This window comes from Pseudophryne corroboree, chromosome 7 (assembly GCF_028390025.1).
Source record: "Pseudophryne corroboree isolate aPseCor3 chromosome 7, aPseCor3.hap2, whole genome shotgun sequence".
In the NCBI taxonomy this organism is placed as follows: Eukaryota; Metazoa; Chordata; class Amphibia; order Anura; family Myobatrachidae; genus Pseudophryne; species Pseudophryne corroboree.
This window is the reverse complement of record NC_086450.1, coordinates 336,806,853-336,834,452: the sequence shown is the minus strand read 5'-3', so window position 1 is coordinate 336,834,452 and position 27,600 is coordinate 336,806,853. Positions and strand designations below refer to the sequence as shown.

The following is a 27,600-nucleotide window of genomic DNA, read 5'->3' as shown; positions in this document are numbered from 1 at the left end:
CTGTAGTAGGTCCTCTCGAGGAGGAAGGGGCCAAGGATCTTCTATGAGCAACTCCTGAAGATCTGGATACCAAGCCCTCCTTGGCCAGTCTGGGGCAATGAAGATTACTCGAATTCTTGTTCTTCTTATTATTTTGAGAACTTTGGAATCAGTGGAAGTGGAGGGAACATATATACCGACCGAAACACCCACTGGGTCACCAGTTCATCCACTGTTATTGCTTAAGGGTCTCTCGACCTGGAACAATATCTCTGAAGCTCCTTGTCTACTTGAGGAACTCCCCAAAGACTTGTCACCTCTGCGAAGACTTCTTGGTGGAGGCCCCATTCTCCTGGATGGAGATCGTGTCTGCTGAGGAAGTCTGCTTCCCAGTTGTCCACTCCCGGAATGAAAATTGCTGACAGAGCTCTTACATGTCTTTCTGCCCAGAGGAGAATCCTTGTCACCTCTGCCATTGCCGCTCCGCTTTTCGTTCCGCCTTGCCTGTTTATGTACGCGACTGCTGTTACATTGTCCGACTGGATCTGCACGGGATGATCTTGAAGAAGATGTACCGCTTGTAGAAGGGCGTTGTAAATGGCTTTCAATTCCAGAACGTTTATGTAAAGGCAGGCTTCCTGACTTGACCAATTTCCTTGGAAGCTTTCCGTCTGTGTGACAGCTCCCCAGCCTTGGAGACTTGCATCCGTGGTTACCAGGACCCAGTCCTGAATCCCGAACCTGCGTCCCTCTAGTAGGTGAGAACTGTGTAGCCACCACAGGAGCAAAATCCTGGCTTTGGAGGACAGGATTATCTTCCGGTGCATGTGTAGGTGGGATCCGGACCACTTGTCCAACAGGACCCACTGGAATACTCTGGCATGAAATTGGCCAAACTGTATGGCCTCGTAGGCCGCTACCATTTTCCCCAACAACCGAATGCATGGATGGATCGACACGCTTGTTGGTTTCAATCTTTTCTGGATTTCCAGAGCCTTTTCCACTGGAAGAAATACTTTCTGTACTTCTGTGTACAGGATCATCCCTAAAAAGGACAATCTTGTCGTTGGTTCCAACTGCGACTTTGGAAAATTCATGATCTAACCGTGTTGTTGGAGTATTGACAGGGAGAGTGCGATGTTCCGCACCAACTGTTCCCTCGATCTCGCTTTTATCAGGAGATCGTCCAGATAAGGAATTATATTGACTCCTTTTTGATGAAGGAGGACCATCATCTCCGCCATCACCTTGGTGAATACCCTCGGTGCCGTGGAGAGACCAAACGGCAACGTCTGGAACTGGTAATGGCAATCCTGTACTGCGAATCTCAGATAAGTTTGGTGAATAGGATAAATGGGAACATGCAAGTAAGCATCCTTTATGCCTACTGACACCATGAAGTCCCCTTCCTCCAGACTGGAAATCACTGCCCTCAGGGATTCCATCTTGAACTTGAACCTTTTCAGGTAGAGATTCAGATTTTTCAGGTTTAAAATCGGTCTGACCGAGCCATCCGGCTTCGGAACTACGAAGAGGCTTGAATAAAAACCTTCTCCTCATTGTGACAAAGGTACCAGGATAATGACCTGATCCTGACATAGTTTTTGAATTGCCGTTGTTACTGCCTCTCTTTCTGGAAGAGAAGCTGGCAAGGCCGAATTGAAAATCAGCATGGGGGACGTCTTGAAACTCCAGTCTGTACCCGTGGGACACTATTTGTAAGACCCATGGGTCCAGGCCAGATGGAATCCAAATTTGACTGAAAAGTTTCAGACGTGCTCCCACCCGAGCGGACTCCCGCAAGGGAGCCCCAGCGTCATGCTGCAGATTTGGCAGAAGTATACAAAGAAGGGGGAACCTTTGGCATTTTTGTATTTGTTGGGCCGAAAGGACTGCATGTGAGAGTGATGTGTCTTTTTCGCCGGTGCAGGAGCATAAGGCAAGAATGTCGACTTACCTGCGGTAGCCGCCGAGACTATCGCATCCAGCCCATCACCAAATAAGGCCTCACCTTCATACGGGAGAGCCTCCATATTTCTTTTGGAATCTGCATCAGCATTCCACTGGCGAATCCACAACGCCCTCCGAGCCGATACTGCCATGGTAGCGGCTGTTGAACCCAAGAGTCCAATATCCTTCATAGCTTCCAGCATGTATGCGGCAGCGTCTTTGACGTTACCTAACGTTAGGGGTAACTCGTCTCTATCAATCGTGTCAATTTCCGATGACAAGTTATCAGACCATTTTTCAATAGCACGACTCACCCCCGTGTAAGCAATGGTGGGTCTGAGCAGCGTACCATTGGCCACATAAATAGATTTTAACGTGGTCTCCATTTTGCGGTCTGCCGGCTCCTTTAGTGAAGCCGTCCCAGGTGCAGGGAGAATCACCTTTTTTGTTAACCTTGACAGTGCACTGTCTAACACCGGGGGTGACACCCATCTTTTCCTGTCCTCTAAAGGAAAGGATAAGTAAACTGAATCCTTTTTGGAATATGAAATTTCTTTTCAGGATTCACCCAAACTCCCTCAAAAAGAGTATTGAGCTCGTGGGAGGGAGGGAAAGTTACCTTACATTTCTTTTCCTTATAGAAATAAGCCTTCTCCTGAGGTACAGTAGAGGCTACTGTAACTTCTAAGACCTCCTTTATAGCAACAATCATATATTGTACGCTTTTTGCCAATTTGGGATCTATCCCCCTGGTATCACTATCGTCGACACAGGAATCAGAGTCTGTGTCGGTATCAGTATGTACCATGTTTGTCTTATGTGACCCAGAGGGGTCGCCTGCGGATGAGAAAGCAGAACCCTGAAAAATCACATCTTTCACTGATTTTCTCCAGCTTTCTGCATGAGACTCAGACTTATCTAATCTCCTACTGATATGATTCACACTATCACGTATTTCTTTTACCCAGTCAGGCTCGTGGTGTGCCTGCAGCGTCACCACATTACAACTCTGTGTCCCTAAAATGGCTTCCTCAGGGAAAGAACTCCCTGCCTCAGACATGTCACACACGTGCACAAACATGCCACAGACACTCCGGGACTTATAGGGGACAGACCCACAGTAAAATCTGTCAGAAGGACACAGATAGGAGCAGCCAGTTCACAAACCCAGCGCCAGTAACACAATGCCTGTGAAACACAAAATGCCCACTGACATGCAGCGCTTTTTTATAATGTAAAGCACCAATTTCACTGTGCACCCCCCCCCCCCCCCCCCCCCCCTGTTTTGCACCCTGATACATGTATTCAGTAGTGGGGGAGGACCAGCGTTGTCTCTGCAACCTGAGGAGAGAGAGAAAATGGCGCTGAGGAGTGTGCTGGCTGACTGAGGAGGAAGCTCCGCCCCCGTAATGGCGCGTTTCTCCTCAGCATTTATGAGGTAAATTTTGATACTGGCGGGGGTAGGACTGTTCCTCAGCATCTTATGCCCCTTCATTTGCCAGTTTTATTAGGTTTCATTCTGCCTAGGGTGCCCCCCCCCCCCCCCCTGCAGTGCCTGTGTATGTGTGGGCAACATGACGCGCTGCACTCCCGCCAGGCGCGCGGTACCTTTAGCCGTCACCTTGATTGAAGATCTCTCTTCTAACACTCACCTGTCTTCTGACTTCTGGCACTGTGAGGGGGGTGACGGCGTGCTGTGGGAGTGAGCATCTAGGCACAGCTAGCGTTCAGTACCCTTCAGGAGCTAATGGTGTCCTGTCAGCCAGAAGCAGAGTCATGAAACTCTTTAGGAAGTTGGTTCCTACTTCTGCCCCCTCAGTCCCACGAAGCAAGGAGACTGTAGCCAGCAGTCCTCCCTGAAAATAAAAAAACCTAACATAAGTCTTTTCAGAAAAATTCAGTAGAGCTCCCCTGGAGTGCATCCAGTCTGCCTGGGCACATTTCTAAAACTGAGGTCTGGAGGAGGGGCATAGAGGGAGGAGCCAGTTCACACCCTTGAAAAGTCTTAAAGTGCCCATGGCTCCTGCGGAACCGTCTATACCCCATGGTACTGAAGTGGACCCCAGCATCCTCTACGGACTAGGAGAAAATGATTTACAGGTAGGTATTAAAATCCTATGTTCTCTTACGTCCTAGAGGATACTGGGATCCACATTAGTACCATGGGTATAGACGGGTCCACTAGGAGCCATGGGCACTTTAAGACCTTGATAGTGTGGGCTGGCTCCTCCCGCTATGCCCCTCCTACCAGACTCAGTTTAGAAAATGTGCCCGTAGGAGCCGGTCACGTTTAGGGAAGCTCCTGAAGAGTTTTCTGCATTTATTTTGCTGTTTGTTGTTTTCAGACAGCGCTTTTTGGCAACAAACCAAAAATATATACAAAAGATTGGCGCTCTACAATACACACACTATATGTGGTTGGATTCAGACGGCTGCTCACCAGTTGTGGGCGGGCTGCCCCAACAATGGATCAAAGTAAGTGTGAAAAAAGAAAGAGTGGGAGCGCAGAATGAATCCAATATATTGTTTTATTTAAAATATTAATATGTCATCCACATAAAAATGCAGTACATGAACTAGCCTAAGAATAAACAATTGATATTATATAAATGTAAACGAGACTGCCATATCTCCTGAACAAATATGAATAAAAAACCTTTAATAAACCCTAGTTAGGGCTGCATTAATGCTTCATGAAAATCAGCCGTGCGTCCACGAGCTGAAATGATTATAAAAAGGAGACTGATAAAAAGTGCCTCTGTTATAAGTCACTGTCCTCCTTATACACAATAGAATCTCATTGGTAGAGAGTGTCCCAGTACTGGACTTGCGGACAACCGTGCTGTAGTATTGTGTGGCAAATGGATAGTGATGGTCAAATTCACTTTGTGGTATATCACCTGATGTAGAAGCCTCTCCGTCAAAGGCGCTGTACTGAGCCGGGTTTGCAGCGGCTCTGTGCAGTGAACGTACAGCTGGTCTCGTCACCGGTGAACCATCCAGATGAACACGGTTGTTTAATTCTGCTGAAGGATGCTGTACCAGTCTGGATATGCAACAGTGTAAAAAGACTGGAGCAGCAGATTCTCCGGCCGCTGGTGGAAAAATCCGTATTTCATTTCCTTCTGATGAAACGGCCAGCGTTGTGGGCCGAGAAACGCGTTAAGGTACTCCTTTGAAGGACCTCATTTGGACTGCTATATTCTCCTGACACCCTGTGAGCCGCATGCATCGAGTGGACCGTAGCCGCAATTAATACGGATTTTTCCACCAGCGGCCGGAGAATCTGCTGCTCCAGTCTTTTTACACTGTTGCATATCCAGACTGGTACAGCATCCTTCAGCAGAATTAAACAACCGTGTTCATCTGGATGGTTCACCGGTGACGAGACCAGCTGTACGTTCACTGCACAGAGCCGCTGCAAACCCGGCTCAGTACAGCGCCTTTGACGGAGAGGCTTCTACATCAGGTGATATACCACAAAGTGAATTTGACCATCACTATCCATTTGCCACACAATACTACAGCACGGTTGTCCGCAAGTCCAGTACTGGGACACTCTCTACCAATGAGATTCTATTGTGTATAAGGAGGACAGTGACTTATAACAGAGGCACTTTTTATCAGTCTCCTTTTTATAATCATTTCAGCTCGTGGACGCACGGCTGATTTTCATGAAGCATTAATGCAGCCCTAACTAGGGTTTATTAAAGGTTTTTTATTCATATTTGTTCAGGAGATATGGCAGTCTCGTTTACATTTATATAATATCAATTGTTTATTCTTAGGCTAGTTCATGTACTGCATTTTTATGTGGATGACATATTAATATTTTAAATAAAACAATATATTGGATTCATTCTGCGCTCCCACTCTTTCTTTTTTCACACTTACTTTTTGGCAACAGCCTGTCTGCTTCGTGGGACTTAGTGGGGGGGGACGGCCCAACCTCCTCCAGGGTTAATGGTCCCATTCCCCACTGACAGGACACTGAGCTCCTGAGGGTCCTATTCGCAAGCCCCACCACGGCGAGCGTACAGACCCGCAGCACGCCGCCACCCCTAACAGAGCCAGAAGAGTGGTGAGTAGACGGCCGGTGTTCCGGTTAGCGGGTCACCGGCTTCAATGGCAGCATAAGGGTATGGAGCGCAGCTCTGACATGCAGGCTGCGCTCCAGGGCTCAGGGTGACATGCAGTGCGTGTGTCCCGCTGTGAGGGGCGCGCTGAGCCACTACTGAAATACCCACACTGGCAGACTAGCTTACAGGGGTACTAACCCACTGTTAAGCAACAAACATACCTCAGCCAGTATAAAAAACCGGGAAGACCGAGCACCATTACGGGGGCGGGGCTTCACTATGAGCAGATCCAGCAGCTCACCAGCGCCATTTTCCCTCTGCAGCTCTACACAGACAGACTGACAGGGAAGAGCAGCCCCTGCACAAAGACTCCAGCTCGCCTCAGCGGTACCAGAGGGTCATAGCAAAGGGGGAAGGGGGGGAGCAGTACTAGAATACTGAGCCTTTATTACAAATGCTTAGTTTGCGACGCAGCTACAATATAATTAGCTATAAGGGCGCTGTGTGGCTGGCTCCATCATACTCTGTCTCTCCCTAGGGGGCTCTGTGTGGGTTAACTGTGCTTTTAAACTATTCATCACTGTATGTGTGTGTGTTCTTTTACATTTACTAATTCTCTACCCTGTGCACATATAGGTCCATAAGCTATTTGCTTGTAAGGAATTGCTCCCATGCAAATGCTGTGCAGACTGGACTTAATGTATAATTCATGTGTTATTACCCTGCCCGTGAGAGCAACATCGGCTTCGGTGAGTTTTCCGGCATCTGCATCCCCTTCGTTAACCTCGTCATCTGTCTCCGTGTAAATTTCCTTCCTGCGAATAGAAGAGGTTTTTCTCCTTTTTACTACAGAAAATAGGATTTTAATACCTACCAGTAAATCCTTTTCTCTTAGTCCGTAGAGGATGCTAGGGTCACATCAAGAACCATGGGTATAGACGGGATCCGCAGGAGACATAAGCACTTTAAGACTTTGAATGGGTGTGAACTGGCTCCTCCCTCTATGCCCCTCCTCCAGACTCCAGTTATAGGAACTGTGCCCGGGGAGACGGACATTTCGAGGAAAGGATTTATTGTTAAACCACGGTGAGCATCTTACCAGCTCACACCTCAAGCATGCCGCAGAACGTGGCATTCCACAGAATACAAGCCAACGGCATGAACAATTGCAGCACCTGGCTGACAAGAAACGTAACACAACATGTGTGTAACCACAAATAATTACTGCATATATAGTACACACTGGGACGGGCGCCCAGCATCCTCTACGGAATAAGTGAAAAGGATTTACCGGTAGGTATTAAAATCCTATTTTCTCATACGTCCTAGAGGATGCTGGGGTCACATCAAGAACCATGGGGTTATACCAAAGCTCTAGAATGGGCGGGAGAGTGCGGATGACTCTGCAGTACCGAATGACCAAACGTGAGGTGAACCTCGGCCAAGGTATTAAACTGTATTACTTAGCCAAATTGTTTGCTAAAAGGCTGCTCGGCAAAGTTGCAATGCCGAGACTCCCCGGTCAACCGCCCCGGACGAGCCCACCTTTCTAGTAGACTGGGCCTTCACCTATTTCGGTAACGGCAATCCTGCCGTGAAATGAGCATGCTGAATCGTACCACAGATCCAGCGTGCAACGGTCTGCTTGGAAGCAGAACACCCAATCTTGTTGGGAGCAAAGAGAACAAACAGAGCCTGTGTTCCTAAACGGAGCCGTCCTGGCGACATAAATTTTCAAAACTCTGACCACATGCAGAGACTTCGACTCAGCGAAGGCGTGGAAAGAAGAAACCACCTTCGGTAGAAATTGTTGACGAGTTTCCAACTCTGCTCTATCTTCATGGATGATCAAATAAGGTCTCTTGTGAGACCAGGCCGCTAACTCTGACACTTGCCTTGCGTATGCCAAGGCCAACCTGACGATCACTTTCCAAGTGAAGAACTTCACTCCTCGTTACTTAAAGGTTCAAACCAATGTGATTGAAGGAACTGCGACACCCCATTAAGATCCCATGGTGCCACTGGGGCACAAATGGAGGTTGGATGTGCAACAAGTCCTTCACGACAGTCTGAACTTCTGGAAGGGAGTCCAATTTATTCTAAAAGAAACCCGCTAAGGCCGATTTTAATTGAGCCCAAGTTTAGGCCCGCATCCACACCTGCTTGTAGAAAATGGAGAAAACGTCTTAGCTGAAAACTCTGCCGTAGGAGTCTTCTTGGATTCACACCAAGTTAAACTTATTTTCTCCAAATACGGTAGTAATGTTTAGACGTTACCCCTTTTCTAGCCCGAATAAATGTGGAGAACTAATTCCGTGGGAATACCCTTACAGACTAGGATTTTGCGGTCAACCGCCATGTCGTCAAACGTAGCCGCGGTAAGTCCTAATACACGCACGGCCCCTGCCTCAACAGGTCCTCGTGCAAAGGAAAATAAGCCAGGGATCTCCTATGTAATTCCTGAGAACTGGATACTAAGCTCTCCTTGGCCAGTCTGGGACCATGAGGCACGCTCAAATTTCCTTTTTATGATCCCAGAACTTTTGGAATGAGAGAAAATGTAGGGAATACATATACCGACTGAAAACACCCACGGTGTCACCAGTGCATTCACTGTTCCTGTTTGAGGGTCCCTTGACCTGGAACTCTGAAGCTTATTGTTGAGACGAGATGCCATCATTCCTACTTGAGGAAATCCCAAAGACATGTCACCTCTTCGAAGACTACTTGGAGGAGGTCTCCCCTCTCCTGGATGGAGATCGTGTCTGCTGAGGAAGTCCGCTTCTCAGTTGTCCACTCTTGGAACGAACATCGCCGACAGAGAGCTTGTATGTTTTTCCACCTAGCGGAAAATCCTTGTGGTTTCTGCCATTGCTGTTCTGCTTTTCGTCTGTAGAAAACCGTTGTAAACGGCCCTCGACTCTAGACCGTTTATGTGGTGACAAGTTTCCTAACTTGACCATCTTCCTTGGAAGTTTTCCCCCTGTGTGACTGCCCCCCCACCTCGGAGGCTTGCATCCGTGGTCGATAGGATCCAGTCCTGGATCTCAAACCTGCACTCCTCTAGGAGGTGAGAACTGCGCAGCCACCACAGGAGTGAGATTCTGGTCTTGGAAGACAGGATTATCCTCCGGTGTATGTGTAGGTGGGAACCGGAGCACTTGTCCAACAGGCCCCACTGGAACACCCTGGCGTGGAACCTGCCAAACTGAGTCGCCTCGTAGGCCGCAACCATCTTTTCCAGCAACCGAATGTATTGATGAATTGACACTCTTGCTGGTCTCGGAATTTGTTTGACCAGACTCTGGATCTCCAGAGTCTTTTCCCCTGGAAGAAAAAACTCTCTGTAGTTCTGTCTCTAGCATTATTCCCAAAACCGACAACCGCGTTGTTGGGACCAACAGTGATTCCGGCAAGTTCAGGAGCCAACCATGTTGTTGAAGAACTGTCAGGGAGAGTGCAATGTTTTGCACCAACTGGTTCCTTGAACTCGCCGTTATCAGGAGACCGTCCCAGTACGGGAAAATTGTGACTACTTACTAGCGACGGAGAACCATCATTACCGCCATCACCCTGGTGAAAATCCTTGGAGCCGTGGACAGACCAAACGGCAACGTCTGAAATTGGTAATGACAACCCTGAATTGCAAACCTTAGGTAAGCCTAATGAGGAGGAAAATGTAATTAGGCCTCCGTTATGTCTACAGAGACCATGAAAAAAAACAAAAAACTCCTTTTTCCAGATTCGAAATCACTGCCCTGAGAGATTCCATCTTGGATTTGAATTTCTTTAAGTAGAAATTAAGGGATTTCAGATTTAGGATTGGTCTGACCGAGCCGTCTGGCTTCGGGACCACGAAGAGGCTTGAATAAAAGCCTTCTCCCTGTTGTGACAGGGGAAACCAGGCCAATGACCTGATCATGATACAACCTTTGTATTGCATCGCATACTACCTCCCCGTCCGGAGGATAATCGGTAATTTGAAAAATTGGTGAGGGGAAACGTCTGGAAACTCCAGTATGTACCCTTGGTCCTAGCCGAGACCGCCATGGAATTGGCCCGTGAATCCAAGAGTCCTATATCCCTTGCAGTCGCACGAAAGTATGCTGCAGTGTCCTTGATATGACCCAACATAAGGAGTATCCCATCTCTCCCCAGGGTATCTACATCGGATGACAAGGTACCCGACCATATTTGAATACTACTACTCCCCCATGCGCATGTAATGGCAGGACTAACTAACGTAGTCGTGGACACATAACTAGAATATAACGTAGCTTCCTGCATACGATCCGCTGAATTTGTGACAGGGCCCCGTACAGAACAGGGTGCGACTCCCACTTTATTCTGTCCGCGGCGGGAGAAGAAATAAACAATCAGAATCCTCATGAGGATTTGAAACCATATTGTCAGGGCTGACAATATAGATATTTCTACGTCTGTGTTTGGGACACAGAGTTATGCAACCTATATATATATATATATATATATATATATATATACACCCTTTCTGATATGCAAATTTTTTACCCAGTCGGATATTGGTGGTGCCTACATGGCCACCCACACACGTCTGTGTCCCTAATATCGTTTTCTCTTGGGGAAAACATTCAGCCCCCGACGTGTCGACACACATGTACCAAGTACCATCAGGAGCCAGCGGTGCCGACAGGGTCACTCCCACAGCCGTTTGTGGGAGGAGCACTCGGCCTCAGACATGCCGACACACGTGTACCAAACACCCACCGACACACTGGGCATATAGGGGACAGACCCACAGTAAAGTCTGTCAGAGAGACACAGAGGAAACTTGCCAGGCCACAACCCAGCGCCTAATCACCGGTTCTGAAACACTAAGGAATGCCCCAGACCTGCAGCGCTTTTATATAAAAAAAAAAAATATATATCTATATATATATATATATATATATATATATATATATATATATATTGCACCAATATTTCTGTGTCCCCCCTCCCGTTTTTGTGAGGAAGGACCAGCGTGTCATGCATAGAAAATGGCGCTGAGCTGTGTGAGCTGAGAGGACTAAGCCCCGCCCCCTCAATGGCGCGCTTCAGTCCCGCTTTTTTCAACTAAATCTTTATACTGGCGGGGGTTAGGACAGTGCCTAGGCACCTATGTCCCCTCTTGCCAGTCTTATTTTTGAGGTTTATATACTGCCCAAGGGGCTGTAGTGCTGTTGTGTGTGGGAGCATGGCGCACAGCGTGCGATCGCTGTGCGGTACCTCATAAGCTGTCACTGAAGTCTTCTTTTCTTCTTCTACTCACCTGTCTTCTGACTTCTGGCTCTGCAAGGGGGGTGACGGCCGGCTCTGGGAATGAACCCCTAGGCGTACCTAGTGATCAAACCCTCAGGAGCTAATGGTGTCCTGTAGCCAAAGAAGTAGAGTCTTGAAACTCACAGAAGTAGGTCTGACGTCTCTCCCCTAAGTCCCATGAGGCAGGGAGACTGTTGCCAGCAGTTCTCCCTGAAAATAAAAAACCTAACATAAAAGTATTTTCAGAGAAACTCAGTAGAGCTCCTCAGAGTGCATCCAGTCTGCCTGGGCACAGATTCTAAACTGGAGTCTGGAGGAGGGGCAGAGGGAGGAGCCAGTTCACACCCATTCAAAGTCTTAAATTGCCCATGGCTCGTGCGGATCCCGTCTATACCCATGGTTCTTGATGTGACCCCAGCATCCTCTAGGACGTATGAGAAAACATCAGTAAGCTCATGCTGTAACTTACCTTGTGGAATTGTCATGCTCTTTTTTGTTGATTTCTACAGTCGAGCCTGCAGAGAATAATGACATGGTATAATAGCAAACCAAGTTTATGTTGGAAGACAACATAAAAAAACTTATAAATTACATTCCCTGATCTGCTGGAACCACAATACTTATCTGTGATGTTATAAGCATTTTTCAAAAACCAAAAATCTTACATTGCTCTTGGGACTCCTCACTTTGCGCAGGATTAAGAGAATATGTTTGAAGAAAATCCGAAAAAGCTCCATTCTTCTCTAGGAGCTCAGTGTATGTGCCGATTTCAGAGATTTTGCCGTCAGTCAGTACTACAATCATGTCTACTTGGGGCAGGAAACCAATTCCGTGGGTGACAAGAACACGTGTCTAAAAGAAGACGACACTTGAATGAGACATATGTGACATAGCACACTTTTTATGTGTAGGCTAAATGAGTAGAAATGTCTGTAAATGGCTAACCAGTCTGTCTGCTTGTATGTACACAAGAAAAGTCCACATAAAATGACTTAACTCCTGAATGCAAACAATCAAATATAAAATTAAGGGCAGATTAGTGTAGGCATTACAAGTCGAATCTGACAGTTTCCATGACTACGTCCCAAAAACATAATTTAACGCACAGAATTTAACTATGTATTGGATCTATTATTGCCTGAAATCCTTGGGGCTTGGGATCTCCGGATAAACTGGCTTTCTGTTACATAAGGCACCATGGTTAAAACAAACTAAATTTATATGCAAAACTACCTCCATCTTTCACCACATTGCCCCTGGCATTTTCATCCTCAATAAACTGGTTATCAATCCTAACATTGAATGAAATTATCACTGGACAGCAGCAATTATTTATTTTCCTCATTCTGATTTATCGAACTTTCTTAATAATGGTTGCTATGGGCAACATCCCATCTTAAATAGAACTTCCATCTTAGTAAATTAGTAAATTTACCCCTTAGTTTCCCATTATATGTTCAACTAATTTTTCTTGTCACAATTTGAGCTTTAGCTAACATGTTGCACTTTATGAAATTATGTAAATAAGCTTACTTTCCCCTTGAGCAAACCATTGGGTCCAATGACGTGTTCAAACAGATGTTGTCCTACATGAGCATCTACAGCAGACAGAGGATCATCCAACAAGTAGACATCACATTTCCTGTATACGGCTCGGGCAATGCTTATCCTCTGCTTCTGGCCTCCAGATAAGTTTACACCCTAGCAAAATAGGACACTTGAGACATAAATACATTGCAAACATTTACTAATACACCATGGTTAAACTTAATCTTTAGGTGGCAGTCATCCAGAAACATATTAAGGTGGCACACAATGCTTAGGAACTTATCCATAGTCCATTCTACATGATTTTATTTTCCTCTTCAGAGAGGATACTTACTTTTTCCCCTATTTCTGTGTTTTCTCCCCCAGAAAGAATTTTGAGGTCAGGCAGCAATGCACAAGCCCGAATAACAGTTTCGTACCAGTCTTTGTCTAATGGTCTTCCAAACAGAACATTTTCTTTAAAGGTGGCATTTGGAATCCAGGTTTGTTGTGGGACATAAGCTACAGAACCCTACATGGGAGATTAGAAGACTTTATAGAGGAAATAGAATACCACAAGTAACAATGATAGCAAATAAAACAAGTCATTATAAAAGATACATAAAGATTAAATGCACCTTTGTGAACTATTTACTCCACTAATTTCTAGTTAATATACCCAAAAAGTGAACACAAATCTGAAAAAGGAGTTATGGTAGACTTACCATTGTTAAATCTCTTTCTGCGAGGTACATTGTGTTCCACAGGGAAACATCGAGGTGTAGAGTGGATCTTGATCCAGAGGCACCAACAGGCTAAAGCTTTAAGCTGTCCCATGATGCATTGGGGCCTCCACTATAATCCTGCCTCCACGCACTGTGAGCTCAGTTTCATTAACCAGTCCAATGCAGGAGCAGTAGAAACAATGGATGTGGCACCACGTGGCGCTATATAATACCCTCAGATTGGAAGAACCTTACACAATGGAGTCTGATTATATTCTCATAGATGGTAAGGTTCATATGGTGCATACAGATTTCTAAAATGCAAAAAAGAACACACAAAACATAGTGCAACTCTGTTTTAACACCAAAACACTTCAAATTGTATGGTACCACTAACATAAGGCGGTTTTGATATTGCATGTAGATAATCAGAGATGCTGAGATAGCCGCTGTCACTCAATGGAACAAATCTCCTTAATGGATGGCTTAAAAAAAGAAACAAGGCAATAGTGCACTAACGTCTTAAAAAACAAAGAGATTTAATAAGGAATGCACTCACAGACATAAGATAAAAAACAACATGTAGAGGATCAGAAGGACTCTTGCACAGGAGAGCTGTTGCCGAGAATATTCACTGCAAAGTCCTAATGAGATGCCGTCTCCAGCCGCACACAGACCACAGCTCCCGTCTGTACGTCCTCGTCCTCACCAACTCCATGCTTTAGCGCTTTCGGACATCGGACCATACAATTTGAAGTGTTTTGGTGTGAGAATATAATCAGACTCCATTGTGTAAGGTTCTTCCAATCTGAGGGTATTATATAGCGCCACGTGGTGCCACATCCATTGTTTCTATTACATTATTGTGAATCACGGTGAAAGGTTCCTCTGGTCTCCAAGGGCTGCTATTAGTATTTAAGCGCACAAAGGGTCTATTTTTCTTTGTTCAATGCAGGAGCAGGTAAGAGAGAAGGTAGATGTTAGTCACATAGAACCACAGTCTCACAACAGGAGAAGGTACCAGAGGCTAATGCCATACAAACTCATAGAAGCTAGGTGCGTCAGAGTGGGCGCCCTGTGGAACCCAATGTACCTCGCAGAAAGAGAGTAAACAATGGTAAGTCTACCATAACTCTCCATTTCTGCAGAAGGTTACATTGGTTTCCACAGGGAAAACTCTGGGATGCCCTAAAGCAGTTCCTCAAGGGAGGGGACGCGCCTTAGCGGGTATGAGAACCTGGCATCCAAAGGAAGCATCCTGGGAGGCGTAAGTATCAAAGGCATAAAGCCTAATAAACGTGTTCACAGAGAACCACGTAGGTGCCTTGCACAACTGTTCTGCGGACGAGCCGTGGCGGGCCGCCCAAGAAAGTCCAACAGACCGAGTAGAATAGGCATTAATAGCAGCAGGAGCTGGGAGACCAGCCTGCGCATAAGCTTATGCAACCACCATTCTAATCCATCTGGCCAAGGTTTGCTTATTCGTAGGCCAGCCACGTTTGTGAAATGATGAGAAAATGCCCGGCACTCTCAGTATAGTATGACAAGTCCGGGTGCCCTCCGTAGCAAACAATGAATCAAATAAGGAAAAAAAGTGGAATGGCAGTACTAGAAGCACACTATATTATAAGCACACAGAGGGGGCAGAGCTATGAATGAAATAATGAAGCACCATGCATGGAATGGAAAAGCATGGCCATAGCCCTGGCTCTTTCCCTTTTCCACATTACATCTCCTCTTTTTCTCAGCACTAGTTTATCCCACCTCCCTAGTTTCCTCCTTGCTTCTGATTTACATCGTCTGTCCCACGGTCTTACTATTGGCCTCTTCCCCCTCCCTTTTCACCTTTCTTTATAGCTTCCTTTATAGCTTTCTCTCGCTCCACTCTCGGGGTCGTACCCCCTGACAAAGCCTGTTGGATTGCTTTATCGTATAAACAACCCTTTATGAGGTCTAAGAACACTGTACGCTGAATGCGTGAGAAGTACCGTAAAGGTACGCTATTTGCGTATCGATCGCTTAGCCGTGATCGAGACGCTCAGGCGTCACGTTTACTCACGAGTAAATGATCACAGGCAGGCACGCTATTGGCTATAGACAAACGTAATGCTTCGCTATGGCGTAGCGGACGCTTGAGACCACGAGGAGGTCACCAGCGGCGCAGACGCTCACAACGCTAAACCTTGATATCTATATCTTTGACAATAAAATGCACAGTATACCTTAATGTGAGGACAGGGTGTAAGTGCAACCTTGTGTAACCTGTTTTAACTACAAAGCTGCTTGAGCGTCACCGACGCTCGTGAACACACTATACTTATGAGAAAATACACAGATACTTGTTTAGGGTCCAAAGCCTATTATATGTATTATAACTAATATACTTGCAAAAAAGGAATCACAGTACAAATGATACACTACAATATAACAGAGACTTCCTAACCAAAATAGCTACACTAGAAATACAATACAATACCGATCTAATACAATACAATACAATACTAGTCAAGGGGAGATATGGGAGAAAAGAGAAGGGAGAGAGAGAGAGAGACGGAGAGAGAGAGAGAGAGATGGAGAGAGACGGAGAGAGAGAGAGAGAGAGATAGGGAGAGAGATGAGAGAAATGGCTCACAGAAAGACAATGATTACGGAGAGAAACTTACGCACAAGGGTAACGATCGCAAGCGCTTCTGGACAGCCAGCTTCCCGATTATCAGCAATGAGAACCGTTTGATGAGAAGTGAAAGCTGGATGCCTCAGGCCCGTCTTTTATGCTACTCACACAATGCAATCTAATGGTCCCTACAATCTCATTGTCCATTGGACGCAGGAATTCGGCTTCGCATTATAACAAAGGTCACAGGTTGATTCATACAGGTGGGCTGTATCAGTGGTCTTGGTTATGCAAAACCATGGGTGATAACTAACACATTCCTGTCTTCTGGAGAGCTATTGTTTGGCGAATACAAAACAGAATCCTGTCTGGGTTCTGTTCTATATTCATGATGTCCACTTTCAGTTGAGACAATGACATCTCAGCCCTCATTCTCCTGTATACAAATCCAGCCCCATTTGTAAACACAGGTGTTGGCCCTCCTCATTGAGTCTCAAAGCTCAGTGTAATTAAAGACTATTGTACTCCGTCTGCGGATTTGGAGTACAATTGATCTTCAATTACTATTCCGGTGCTTACCTTATGCATGTAAAGTTATGAGGCCCTCCCAACATGCAAACTATTGTTTGGGGGATCTCTGAGGTCAAAGAGCCATTTGAGACCCACTGATACCTGTCTCCACTGTTCAGGTGCATGACTAAGTAAGAACAAATAATAATAAATGGACATAACTTCTTATGTCCATAACTATTCGCACGAGCGATTAATACGCTCCAAACCAACACCGGAATATTGCTATTTAAATACCCTTCCGATGGGTACCAAACACTGCTGTATGATTCCTGTTAGACCCTTCCTACAATACAAAGAGGGATTCCTCCGTTCAGGGACATTCTATATTAACCAAACTTTCAGAATCTATCAAAGGGACCATGGTCTACAAACTACATTAATTGTGAAAATATGTAACGATTGGGTCGCACGCTACGACTACATACTCCTTACCGTAAATACGCATACCGATGCGAGCGGGTGCACGCATCAGCGGGTATGCGCTATCACGGGAAAGCGCACGCATGCGCAGCGCGGACCAGCGTGAGGTGCAAATATGGCAGCGTGTATAGGGATATTTTTCTGACTTTGACAGTCCACCCTTTGGCAGTCAATAATAACTGCCACCTTCAAAACATTTCAAAAAGGAGAAAAATATAAGTCAGGGGTTAATTCATTTCCATGGTTGGGTAAGGAAGAAGAGAGGAGTAGGTGTGAAGAGGGTATGACCTAGTGAGATAGCAGAAGTATGTGTGTATGAGTCCATGTTTGGAGGGTCATGTATCATCGTGCCGTACGTGTGGTAAATCAAGCTTCGAGGTATTGCGAAGTATACATTTGAATTCCTTCTTATCCCGTGGTACAGGTCTGTGGATGGGCTGTCAAACTTTACCGAGCTCTTTTCGGCTTTTGAACAGAATGGGGAGCACATTTTAGTTGATGATACATGAATGGGGGAATATGTGATTGCTGATATCTGTGCCTGTATTCCCTATACTATGTGTGTTATTACCTGAGGGTTGTAGAAATGAAGAAAAGACATAATTACGGTAAATGCGGTGGTATTCTATGTCAGGGAAATGTACATCTGTTGTTGAAGTTTTGTTCGGTATCTGTTGAGAGTCGTCTTCTTTGCGCTGTATTGCTCCTTGGGCATGAGCAAATAGCTTTGTCAGTGCCATCAGATTTACAAAAATGTTGGGCTAGCGTGAGTTTAAGAATACTAGGGAAACTGGGGATCCATGGCAAAGTTCATCAAATGTCCATTTCTCAAGTGGTCAAAACTTCATCTTTGGTGCTTGTCTGTTGTCTGTATAGCGTCTCGTCAACTTCCTCGTCCAAGGGGGTCTTTGTATCTTGGGGAAAAGCAGAAAAACAGGTGAAAGAAACGGACCTTATAATCGCATTTTCATCACATCATGGTTTCTATCATTGGGTCATAAATCAAATCCAGGTTAATTACAGTTTCCTCACTCCTCAAGCTCATAATTCATCACTCCCCGAGCGGTGCGAGTGAAATCTAACGCTACCAGAACCTGAATCCCGGTGGATTCATGGATAAGATCAGAGGCCGGATGCTCTAACCTTTCTGACAGTTGTCTTTTAACTCGGTGCTCGTAATGAGTGTGAGTATAAGGAGCTTGGGCACCACGGTGTATGTCCTTCATTTTGTAAGGACATTACCATATTACAAACCTTCCATGTGAAATCTCCTGACCCTAATTCTTCCATCTGCTTAATGCACGTATCAGACTGTACGATATGTGCACAGTATCCTGGTGATACTTCTCCAACTCTAGTAATTCTATTTCCTAGGGTGTATCTATAACGGAAAGATTTTCCTCTACTGGCTATGTGGCGTACAAGCTCTGTATCTGTAGGCATTCTATCTGCTCTGTGTGAGAAGGTCATGGTAAGGTTGCTCCATGACACTTCCCAATTTCCCGGCTTACGGGGATTGGAGATGTTGAAACATAAGAGGGACCTATCCACATGGTATTGGTGGAGCTTCAAGCTAGGAGGGCTGGAGATATTAAACCTCCTGTCCACCGGTCTCCCACCACTTAGCTCAAGTACCTCCCCTAACGTTAAAGGAAATGGTACTAGCCCTGATTTGCTATGACCCTGAGGTACTTGAGAGCATACCCAACAATCTGTCTCATTTAACACGCTACCCACTAAGGAGTGATAGTCACTCAATGGATGCCGGTCCATATGGTTATTAAAACTGGATTGGCATTATTGCTACCGAGCCTACAGATACAGTTTTCTTTTTGAACTAACAATCCTTCACAATTGTTTACAAATAACATGGTTGTTAGATCGTGCCCGGTACTCGCCTTTGCTTGGTGATTGGGTTGCTATTGGAAATTTACACCTCCGTCTCAGTCATCAGAACCTTTCTGGATCCTTTCTCGACCTCACTGGTACTCTCACCGAAACAGACTGCTCTGGTCAACATCATGGTTAACGGGAAAATCCATATCACAGTCTCTTGGGGCAAGTCCATCTTACAGGAGGAGAAAAGAAGAAATTTGTAATGGGGGTATAAGAAAATCAGTTTGAGGGGGAGAGAACTCGTTACGATAATAAGTTCTCTCGTCTTGTTGTTCTTCTTGTTCTGCTGTCCTCTCAAAGGTGCTGTCTCTCAGTCTTCCAAACGAACATTCTGGTGATGCAATATTCCTTCCCAACCGACGATCTTTCTGTAAGGAGCAAAAATCTGGCATTACCATTGGTCCAACTGAGGGGTGACATAGCATCTTTAAACCATGGAAACATGAGTGGGAAGAGAGAGACAACAAAAAAAAACAAAAGAGATAGAGAACAATTCATGTGCATATATACATTACATAACTCGACAATAACCATCAATAAGAAAAGAGAAACAAAGCATTTTTAAACATTGTCAACATTAAGAAAACATTGTTAGCATTAGAAAAACATTGTCAGACTTATTAGGCTGTCATATCTATGTGTCTAATGGTCTCCTTGAGCAGTCCCTCCCCACCAGCACCTGCATTACTCCACTGTCTGTATCTGGCCAGAAATACATTGTGGCGGAGGTCATGCTGGGGTTTGGTAGACTTCTGCAAGGACCAAGTGGATATGCAATGTGTGAATTCTTACCGCTACTAGTCAGAGATGGGGATAGAGAGAGAGAGAAAAAACATTTTTCACAAATACATTTACAACTTTTCACCTGGTCATTCCTGTGTCTTCAGTGAATGACCTCCCACTTTATTAACCGTTACCTCAGGCTTACCATCCGTCGTATGATCACCTTTCTTGACTACCTATCATGGGTGTGGCTCAAAATTCCTCCTATCTGATCTCTGATTATAATGGTGTGTGTTGTAATTTTGCTCATTTCTTGGTCTAGGGGGTCTAACTTTATGTGGGTTATTACAGTTGTTGGCATAATGCCCTTCTCTTCTACAATGGTAACAAATCCTTGGCTTTCTCCATGTGCTAGGGGCCTGGGGTTCCGGTCGACTTGATGCATCCTCTAGTGCTTGGATGTTCAGTGTCATCAACCGCTCTCCCTGCGCTTCCCTGGTTCTTTGGATATTTCGGTCATGCTCGATAGCGGACTCTCTTAATGCCGCCACCGAGATACCTCTCCAATGAGGTATTGAAGTTTGTACCCTAATTTTTAGTGTGTCTTTTAAGTTGTTCGCTAATACGGACACAGCTACCTCTCTGTGGTGTACATTAGTTTCAATGTCATCTATACCTGTGTACCTAGCCATATCCTGCAGAGCCCGGTGAAAATACTCTTCTGCGGATTCACCTTCTTTTTGTCTTATTGTATAGATTTTATTCCACTTTACTACTGTAGGAAAATATTCTTTCAACTGTAGATTGATTCTTTTTACATTATCTTGGTTATACTTGTTTGTTAGTGGCACTTCCTCATCTAGCTTACAATCAGTGATAAATTTCAATGAATCAACATCGGGGGGTAAACATGCCCTCAAAACTGTCCTCCAATCTTTGTTACTTGGCTCTGCAGTATGTCCTAGCACTCTAATGTATCTTTGACAAGCAACTAAGTCTTTCCTGGGATCAGGAAATTCAGACAGAATTGCTCTTAATTCTGTTCGGGAAAAAGGGCAGTACATGGCGATGTTCCTGACAGGAGTGATTCCTGAAGAGTCAGTTTCCCCATTTGGTACTGCAATTACCCTAACAGGATTAAGTCCAGTAATGTCATTCTGAATTGATTCTAAGATATAAGGTACATTTGTTTGTGCGTGATGTATAATACCATACATACCTGTGGACACGACCTCACCTGACCCTCCATTAGGGGGTTTGATTACAGTTTTTACCGACTGGGTCGCGTCCACCTGGACGTCTTGTGTGATGGCTTCTGGAAGAGGTGCCGACATCGTTCTGGGTTCACTTTCTGGTTGGTGTTCCTGAGGAAAGTTTAACATGGGGTGCGACTTGCATGGGTTAATAGTTGTACATTCAACAGTATTACAATTATCTTTGTTACATTTATTACACTTATTCTTATCATCTATACTACAGTTGCTAAGAGCGTTTTTATTGTTCACCCTTGTGCTTTTCTCCGCAACCACAATCCCCTCCATTGCCATCTCTCTCCTCTCAAGATGAAAGTTAGGTAAGTAAGTTACATTTCTTTGCATTTCACCCTCCTGTTGCCATATCTGTAAACAATCATAATGCTTGATTCGTCTCTTTGCTGATTTAATGAGACATATCCTTCTCCTTAAATTATGCAACACCTCTGAGTCAAAACTACCTATCCCGGGAAATGGTACCTTATCCCCCGCAGTCATTCGTGTCCATTCATCACAAAAGGTCTCAGAGTGGGGACCATATTTCCCCCACATTACTAACCGAGCAGACCCTCGGGGTCTGCAAGCCTCTGGAGTCTGAATCCTGACCTCCGACCGTCTCTGTATTGTGCACTTGGCTGCCATTGTGGACCTTTTTAACACAGAAAAACTTCCTAAAATGCACCAAACACAGAACTTCGTTGGAAATCCTTAAAGCTCTTCCACTGAACTTCTTCTGCTCCGGGTATCTCCGGTCCGCCTTCTAGCAGACACGTGTAGCCGTTGCAGGCCCTATTTTTAGAGATTTTCCTGAGAAAATTCCCTTTTCCATTTTTCTTTACACAAATCACGCTTGCATGTGCTCCCTACAACACGTATGAGGGCAATATACGACCTCATATCACGTTGCGTTATTGGTCACACATACAACCGTGCGGTCCAATCGTACCACTTATAGACACTTGTTGCCCATAAATGGTAGGATCATTGGAGTCTCCCTACTGTGCTCCAAAACAGCCAGAGCGTAATACAACGAAAACTTTATCACACTCTGTTGCACGTTTTCACTCAGATCGTGCTCATCACGTTCCACATAGATCACAAAGTTCACAAAGCGGGCACAAAGTCCACAAAGCGGGATTCAATACACTCATACCGTTTTCAAACCAATATCATTCTTATAGTTTTCTGATCAGAAAAATCATTTCCCGTAGTCTGATAGCTCTCCCCAGAGGTATTACAGTAAAGTAAGGTATTTAAACTAAGTTTTTGGAAAGCTGAAATCAATTTGTGCTATTTATCGCCTTGCGCTATTTACCGCGTTGCGCTATTTACCGCGTTGCGCTATTTATCGCCTGTTAAAGTCAACTTGTGGTTTGAGTTACGTGGGCGTACACAGACGCTCCGTTGCGTAATGTACACTGCGTGCGTCGGCCTTTGGATTGCGTACGCAAGTCTCAGTTAGGGACACGTGTACGCAAAGCAAAGATCCACCGTAACACAATTTATACTTTTATCAATGTAGATGATCCCTGATCATCTACCACACACCACACTGACTTCGCCTTATCTCCCAGGCAAACCGTGTGTTGGTCTATACTTTAACTATTACCTCTATTCTTAAACTATGAAATAACAGCAAATCTCTTTTGGCACTTTTCTATCAACTATAAAACTGGCAAACAGGATAGTGATATACGAAAAATGAAATACACAGATGGAAAAGAAATGCAGATATATATATGTATGCGTGCGTATATACGCAAGACAGAAGAAAAATAAACAGTTTTAAAAAAACACTAGCGTTTTGTTCTTACCTCCGGTTCCCGGATTCCTTCAGCACCCTTTACCTAAGCGAAGCAGACGCTTATCCCATCAGCACTGCGAGACAACCTCCCGCCCTTTGCTGAGGGATAATGTCTGCTGATCTACCTAGTGCAGATATGTGAAGGACTGGACGGCCCCCAATTGACAAAGCCTGTTGGATTGCTTTATCGTATAAACAACCCTTTATGAGGTCTAAGAACACTGTACGCTGAATGCGTGAGAAGTACCGTAAAGGTACGCTATTTGCGTATCGATCGCTTAGCCGTGATCGAGACGCTCAGGCGTCACGTTTACTCACGAGTAAATGATCACAGGCAGGCACGCTATTGGCTATAGACAAACGTAATGCTTCGCTATGGCGTAGCGGACGCTTGAGACCACGAGGAGGTCACCAGCGGCGCAGACGCTCACAACGCTAAACCTTGATATCTATATCTTTGACAATAAAATGCACAGTATACCTTAATGTGAGGACAGGGTGTAAGTGCAACCTTGTGTAACCTGTTTTAACTACAAAGCTGCTTGAGCGTCACCGACGCTCGTGAACACACTATACTTATGAGAAAATACACAGATACTTGTTTAGGGTCCAAAGCCTATTATATGTATTATAACTAATATACTTGCAAAAAAGGAATCACAGTACAAATGATACACTACAATATAACAGAGACTTCCTAACCAAAATAGCTACACTAGAAATACAATACAATACCGATCTAATACAATACAATACAATACTAGTCAAGGGGAGATATGGGAGAAAAGAGAAGGGAGAGAGAGAGAGAGACGGAGAGAGAGAGAGAGAGATGGAGAGAGACGGAGAGAGAGAGAGAGAGAGAGATAGGGAGAGAGATGAGAGAAATGGCTCACAGAAAGACAATGATTACGGAGAGAAACTTACGCACAAGGGTAACGATCGCAAGCGCTTCTGGACAGCCAGCTTCCCGATTATCAGCAATGAGAACCGTTTGATGAGAAGTGAAAGCTGGATGCCACAGGCCCGTCTTTTATGCTACTCACACAATGCAATCTAATGGTCCCTACAATCTCATTGTCCATTGGACGCAGGAATTCGGCTTCGCATTATAACAAAGGTCACAGGTTGATTCATACAGGTGGGCTGTATCAGTGGTCTTGGTTATGCAAAACCATGGGTGATAACTAACACATTCCTGTCTTCTGGAGAGCTATTGTTTGGCGAATACAAAACAGAATCCTGTCTGGGTTCTGTTCTATATTCATGATGTCCACTTTCAGTTGAGACAATGACATCTCAGCCCTCATTCTCCTGTATACAAATCCAGCCCCATTTGTAAACACAGGTGTTGGCCCTCCTCATTGAGTCTCAAAGCTCAGTGTAATTAAAGACTATTGTACTCCGTCTGCGGATTTGGAGTACAATTGATCTTCAATTACTATTCCGGTGCTTACCTTATGCATGTAAAGTTATGAGGCCCTCCCAACATGCAAACTATTGTTTGGGGGATCTATGAGGTCAAAGAGCCATTTGAGACCCACTGATACCTGTCTCCACTGTTCAGGTGCATGACTAAGTAAGAACAAATAATAATAAATGGACATAACTTCTTATGTCCATAACTATTCGCACGAGCGATTAATACGCTCCAAACCAACACCGGAATATTGCTATTTAAATACCCTTCCGATGGGTACCAAACACTGCTGTATGATTCCTGTTAGACCCTTCCTACAATACAAAGAGGGATTCCTCCGTTCAGGGACATTCTATATTAACCAAACTTTCAGAATCTATCAAAGGGACCATGGTCTACAAACTACATTAATTGTGAAAATATGTAACGATTGGGTCGCACGCTACGACTACATACTCCTTACCGTAAATACGCATACCGATGCGAGCGGGTGCACGCATCAGCGGGTATGCGCTATCACGGGAAAGCGCACGCATGCGCAGCGCGGACCAGCGTGAGGTGCAAATATGGCAGCGTGTATAGGGATATTTTTCTGACTTTGACACCCCTGTACCCATCTGTTCCACTGAGTACAGTGGTTCTGCATACTTCATACACACTGTTCATCTATGCATTCTATAACATGCTTTTCCATTCCATGATGGTGCTTCATTATTTCATTCATAGCTCTGCCCCCTCTGTGTGCTTATAATATAGTGTGCTTCTAGTACTGCCATTCCACTTTAGTTTCCCTTCTCAATTTTTCACTTTCTTTCACTTTGTTTCAAAGGGCCGGCGCGGGTATTCTGGGAAGCACCGCTGGTTGCCATGGCAGCCGCGCCGCACACCCGACACCACGTCACTTCCTGGAGACGCCGGAGGACTTCCGGCGGTCCCCGTGGCTGACGGCGCCCGGCCCTGTGCCTCTCTCCACGTGCGGGATTCACTCGGGTGCTATAAAGGTAAGTGGGTTCTCTCTAATCACTGTTCATGCCTTGACAAAGGGGTCAGGACCACGAAACGTTTGTTCTCTATGTGACCACTGTTATGTTTTTTATTTGAATACACATTGGATTATTTATACTGACGGAGTGCTGCTGCTTCTTTTTTCCTTATATATATATATATATATATATATATATATATATATATATATATATATATATACATACACACACATACATATACATATACATATATATATACACACACACATATACACGGAGAGTCCGGACAAATCAGAAGAGATAAAGGCCAGAACCACAATCTCTTGGTTAAGGTGAAAAGATGACACCACCTTAGGTAAATAACCTGTGCGTGTTCTAAGAACTGCCCGGTCACAATTAAATATTAGAAAGGAAGGAGGACAGGACAATACACCTAAGTCTGACACCCTTCTTGCAGAGGCAATAGCCAGTAAAAACAAGACCTTGGCCGTGAACCATTTAAGGTCCATCGTCTCAAGAGGTTCAAATGGAGACTCTTGCAGGGCATTCAGGACAACAGACAGATCCCATGGAGCCGCAGGAGGGAAACAGGGAGGCTGAATCCATAAGACACCCTGAGTGAATGTATGAACGTCAGGTATAGACGCAATTTCTCTCTGAAACAATACCGACAAGGCAAATATGTAAACCTTAAGGGAGGCCAGACCTCTTTGCAGAAAAGCCAAAATTCTGGAAGTTCTGAATCTGTATGCATCATAATTCTTATCAGCATACTAGGTGAAGTAAGAATTCCAGACCCTGTAATAAATCCGAGCAGATGCCGGATTGCGAGCTTTTAACAGAGTTTGGATGACCTCCTCAGAGAATCCTTTGGCTTTCAGGAGTGATGCCTCAAGAGCCACGCCGTCAAAGCCAGCCTGGCCAGATCCGGAAGAGAGAAGACAAGGGCCCTGTACAAAGGGGTCTGGGCGCTGAGTAAGTAGAAGAGGACAACCCTGAAAAAGAGTGTTGCTCCAACACCGCACCCCATCCCCTCAGACTGGTATCCGTTGCCAGCAGGACCCAGTCGGGGATCCAGAAGGGACGGCCCTTGCTCAATTGCTGGTCCTGTAGCCACCAGGTCAGCGACAGACGAACTTCCGGAGTCAAAGTGATCATGTGAGATCTGCTCTGATGAGGTAGGCCGTCCCACTTGGAAAGGATTAACCTCTGCAGAGGGCGAGAATGAAATTGAGCGTACTCTACCATGTCGAATGCCGACACCATCTGGCCAAGTACTTGCATCGCCGAGTGTATTGACACTCTGGGGCGACAAAGGAAGCATCTTATTCTGTCTTCATGTCTCAGGACATTTTCTGGAGACAGAAACAGTTGTTGACTGTGTGTGTCCAGGAGTGTCCCTAGGTGCACCATGCTCTGAGCTGGGACCAGCGAGAATTTCTTCCAACTGATTAGCCACCCGTGGGCTTGTAGGAAGCTTACAGTCAGTTGTAGATACTGAGGAGGACATCGGGGGCGTTTGCCAGAATCAGCAAGTCGGTCCACATATGGAAGGATCCTGACTCCCTGGCAACGTAGATGGGCCGTCATTATGGCCATGACCTTGGTGAAGATCCCAGGAGCCGTAGCCAGTCCAAATGGCAGAGCCTGGAACTAATAGTGAAAATCACCAATAGCAAACCGCAGATACTGCTGATGCGACATGGCAATAGGTACATGCAGGTATGCATCGTGTATATCCAGGGATATCATATAGTCTCCGGGTTCCATAGCTAGTATAATTGAGCGCAGTGTTTCCATACGGAACTTGGACACTCTCACAAACTTGTTCAGTGATTTGAGGTTGAGTATAGGCCGGAAAGACCCATTGGGTTTCCGAACTAGAAACAGCGTCGAGTAGTAACCAGGCCCGGCGCATACTGCTCAGCAAAGGGATGCAGAGCAAGTAGGTGCCTCTCCCCCCTGGCGCCTACCTGCACTGCATCCCTTTGCTGAGTTCCCTGCCCTGCTGATGCCGGCTGCTGCGCCTGTCAAACTCTATGACAGGCAGCAGCGCCAGCATCATGAAGCCTCCTCTCCCTCTCCCCTGTCACATACTCACAGTGCAGCCAGTCACAGTGTGCTGGGCGTATCGAAAAGGGGGCGGAGCTTTGCAGGAATAAGGGGCGGAGCTACACGGTACCAGGCTGCAGCCTGCATCACACGAGGACGAGTTTCCAGACTTTTTCATGTAAGTGGCTTGGAAAGAGTGTGTGTGTGTGTGTGTGTGTGTGTGTGTGTGTGTGTGTGTGTGTGTGTGTGTGTGTACAGAGGGGGTCATTCCGATCCGATCGCACGCTGCACTTCTTCGCAGCCATGCGATCGGGTCGGAACT

The 27,600-nt window shown here is 45.4% G+C and overlaps 1 protein-coding gene across 2 annotated transcripts in view; it reads right to left on the bottom strand.

The window, feature by feature from the left end:
- Window positions 1-27,600, bottom strand: part of LOC134945223 (multidrug resistance-associated protein 1-like) — a 337,654-nt gene that overhangs the window by 79,301 nt on the left and 230,753 nt on the right. For both annotated transcript variants that reach the window (XM_063934380.1, XM_063934379.1), the window contains exons 18-22: window positions 13,171-13,347; window positions 12,822-12,989; window positions 11,954-12,140; window positions 11,758-11,803; window positions 6,730-6,823 (exon numbers count right to left, since the gene is read on the bottom strand). In XM_063934380.1, coding sequence (XP_063790450.1) covers window positions 6,730-6,823; window positions 11,758-11,803; window positions 11,954-12,140; window positions 12,822-12,989; window positions 13,171-13,347 — 672 coding nt within the window. The remainder of the gene's footprint in view (window positions 1-6,729; window positions 6,824-11,757; window positions 11,804-11,953; window positions 12,141-12,821; window positions 12,990-13,170; window positions 13,348-27,600) is intronic.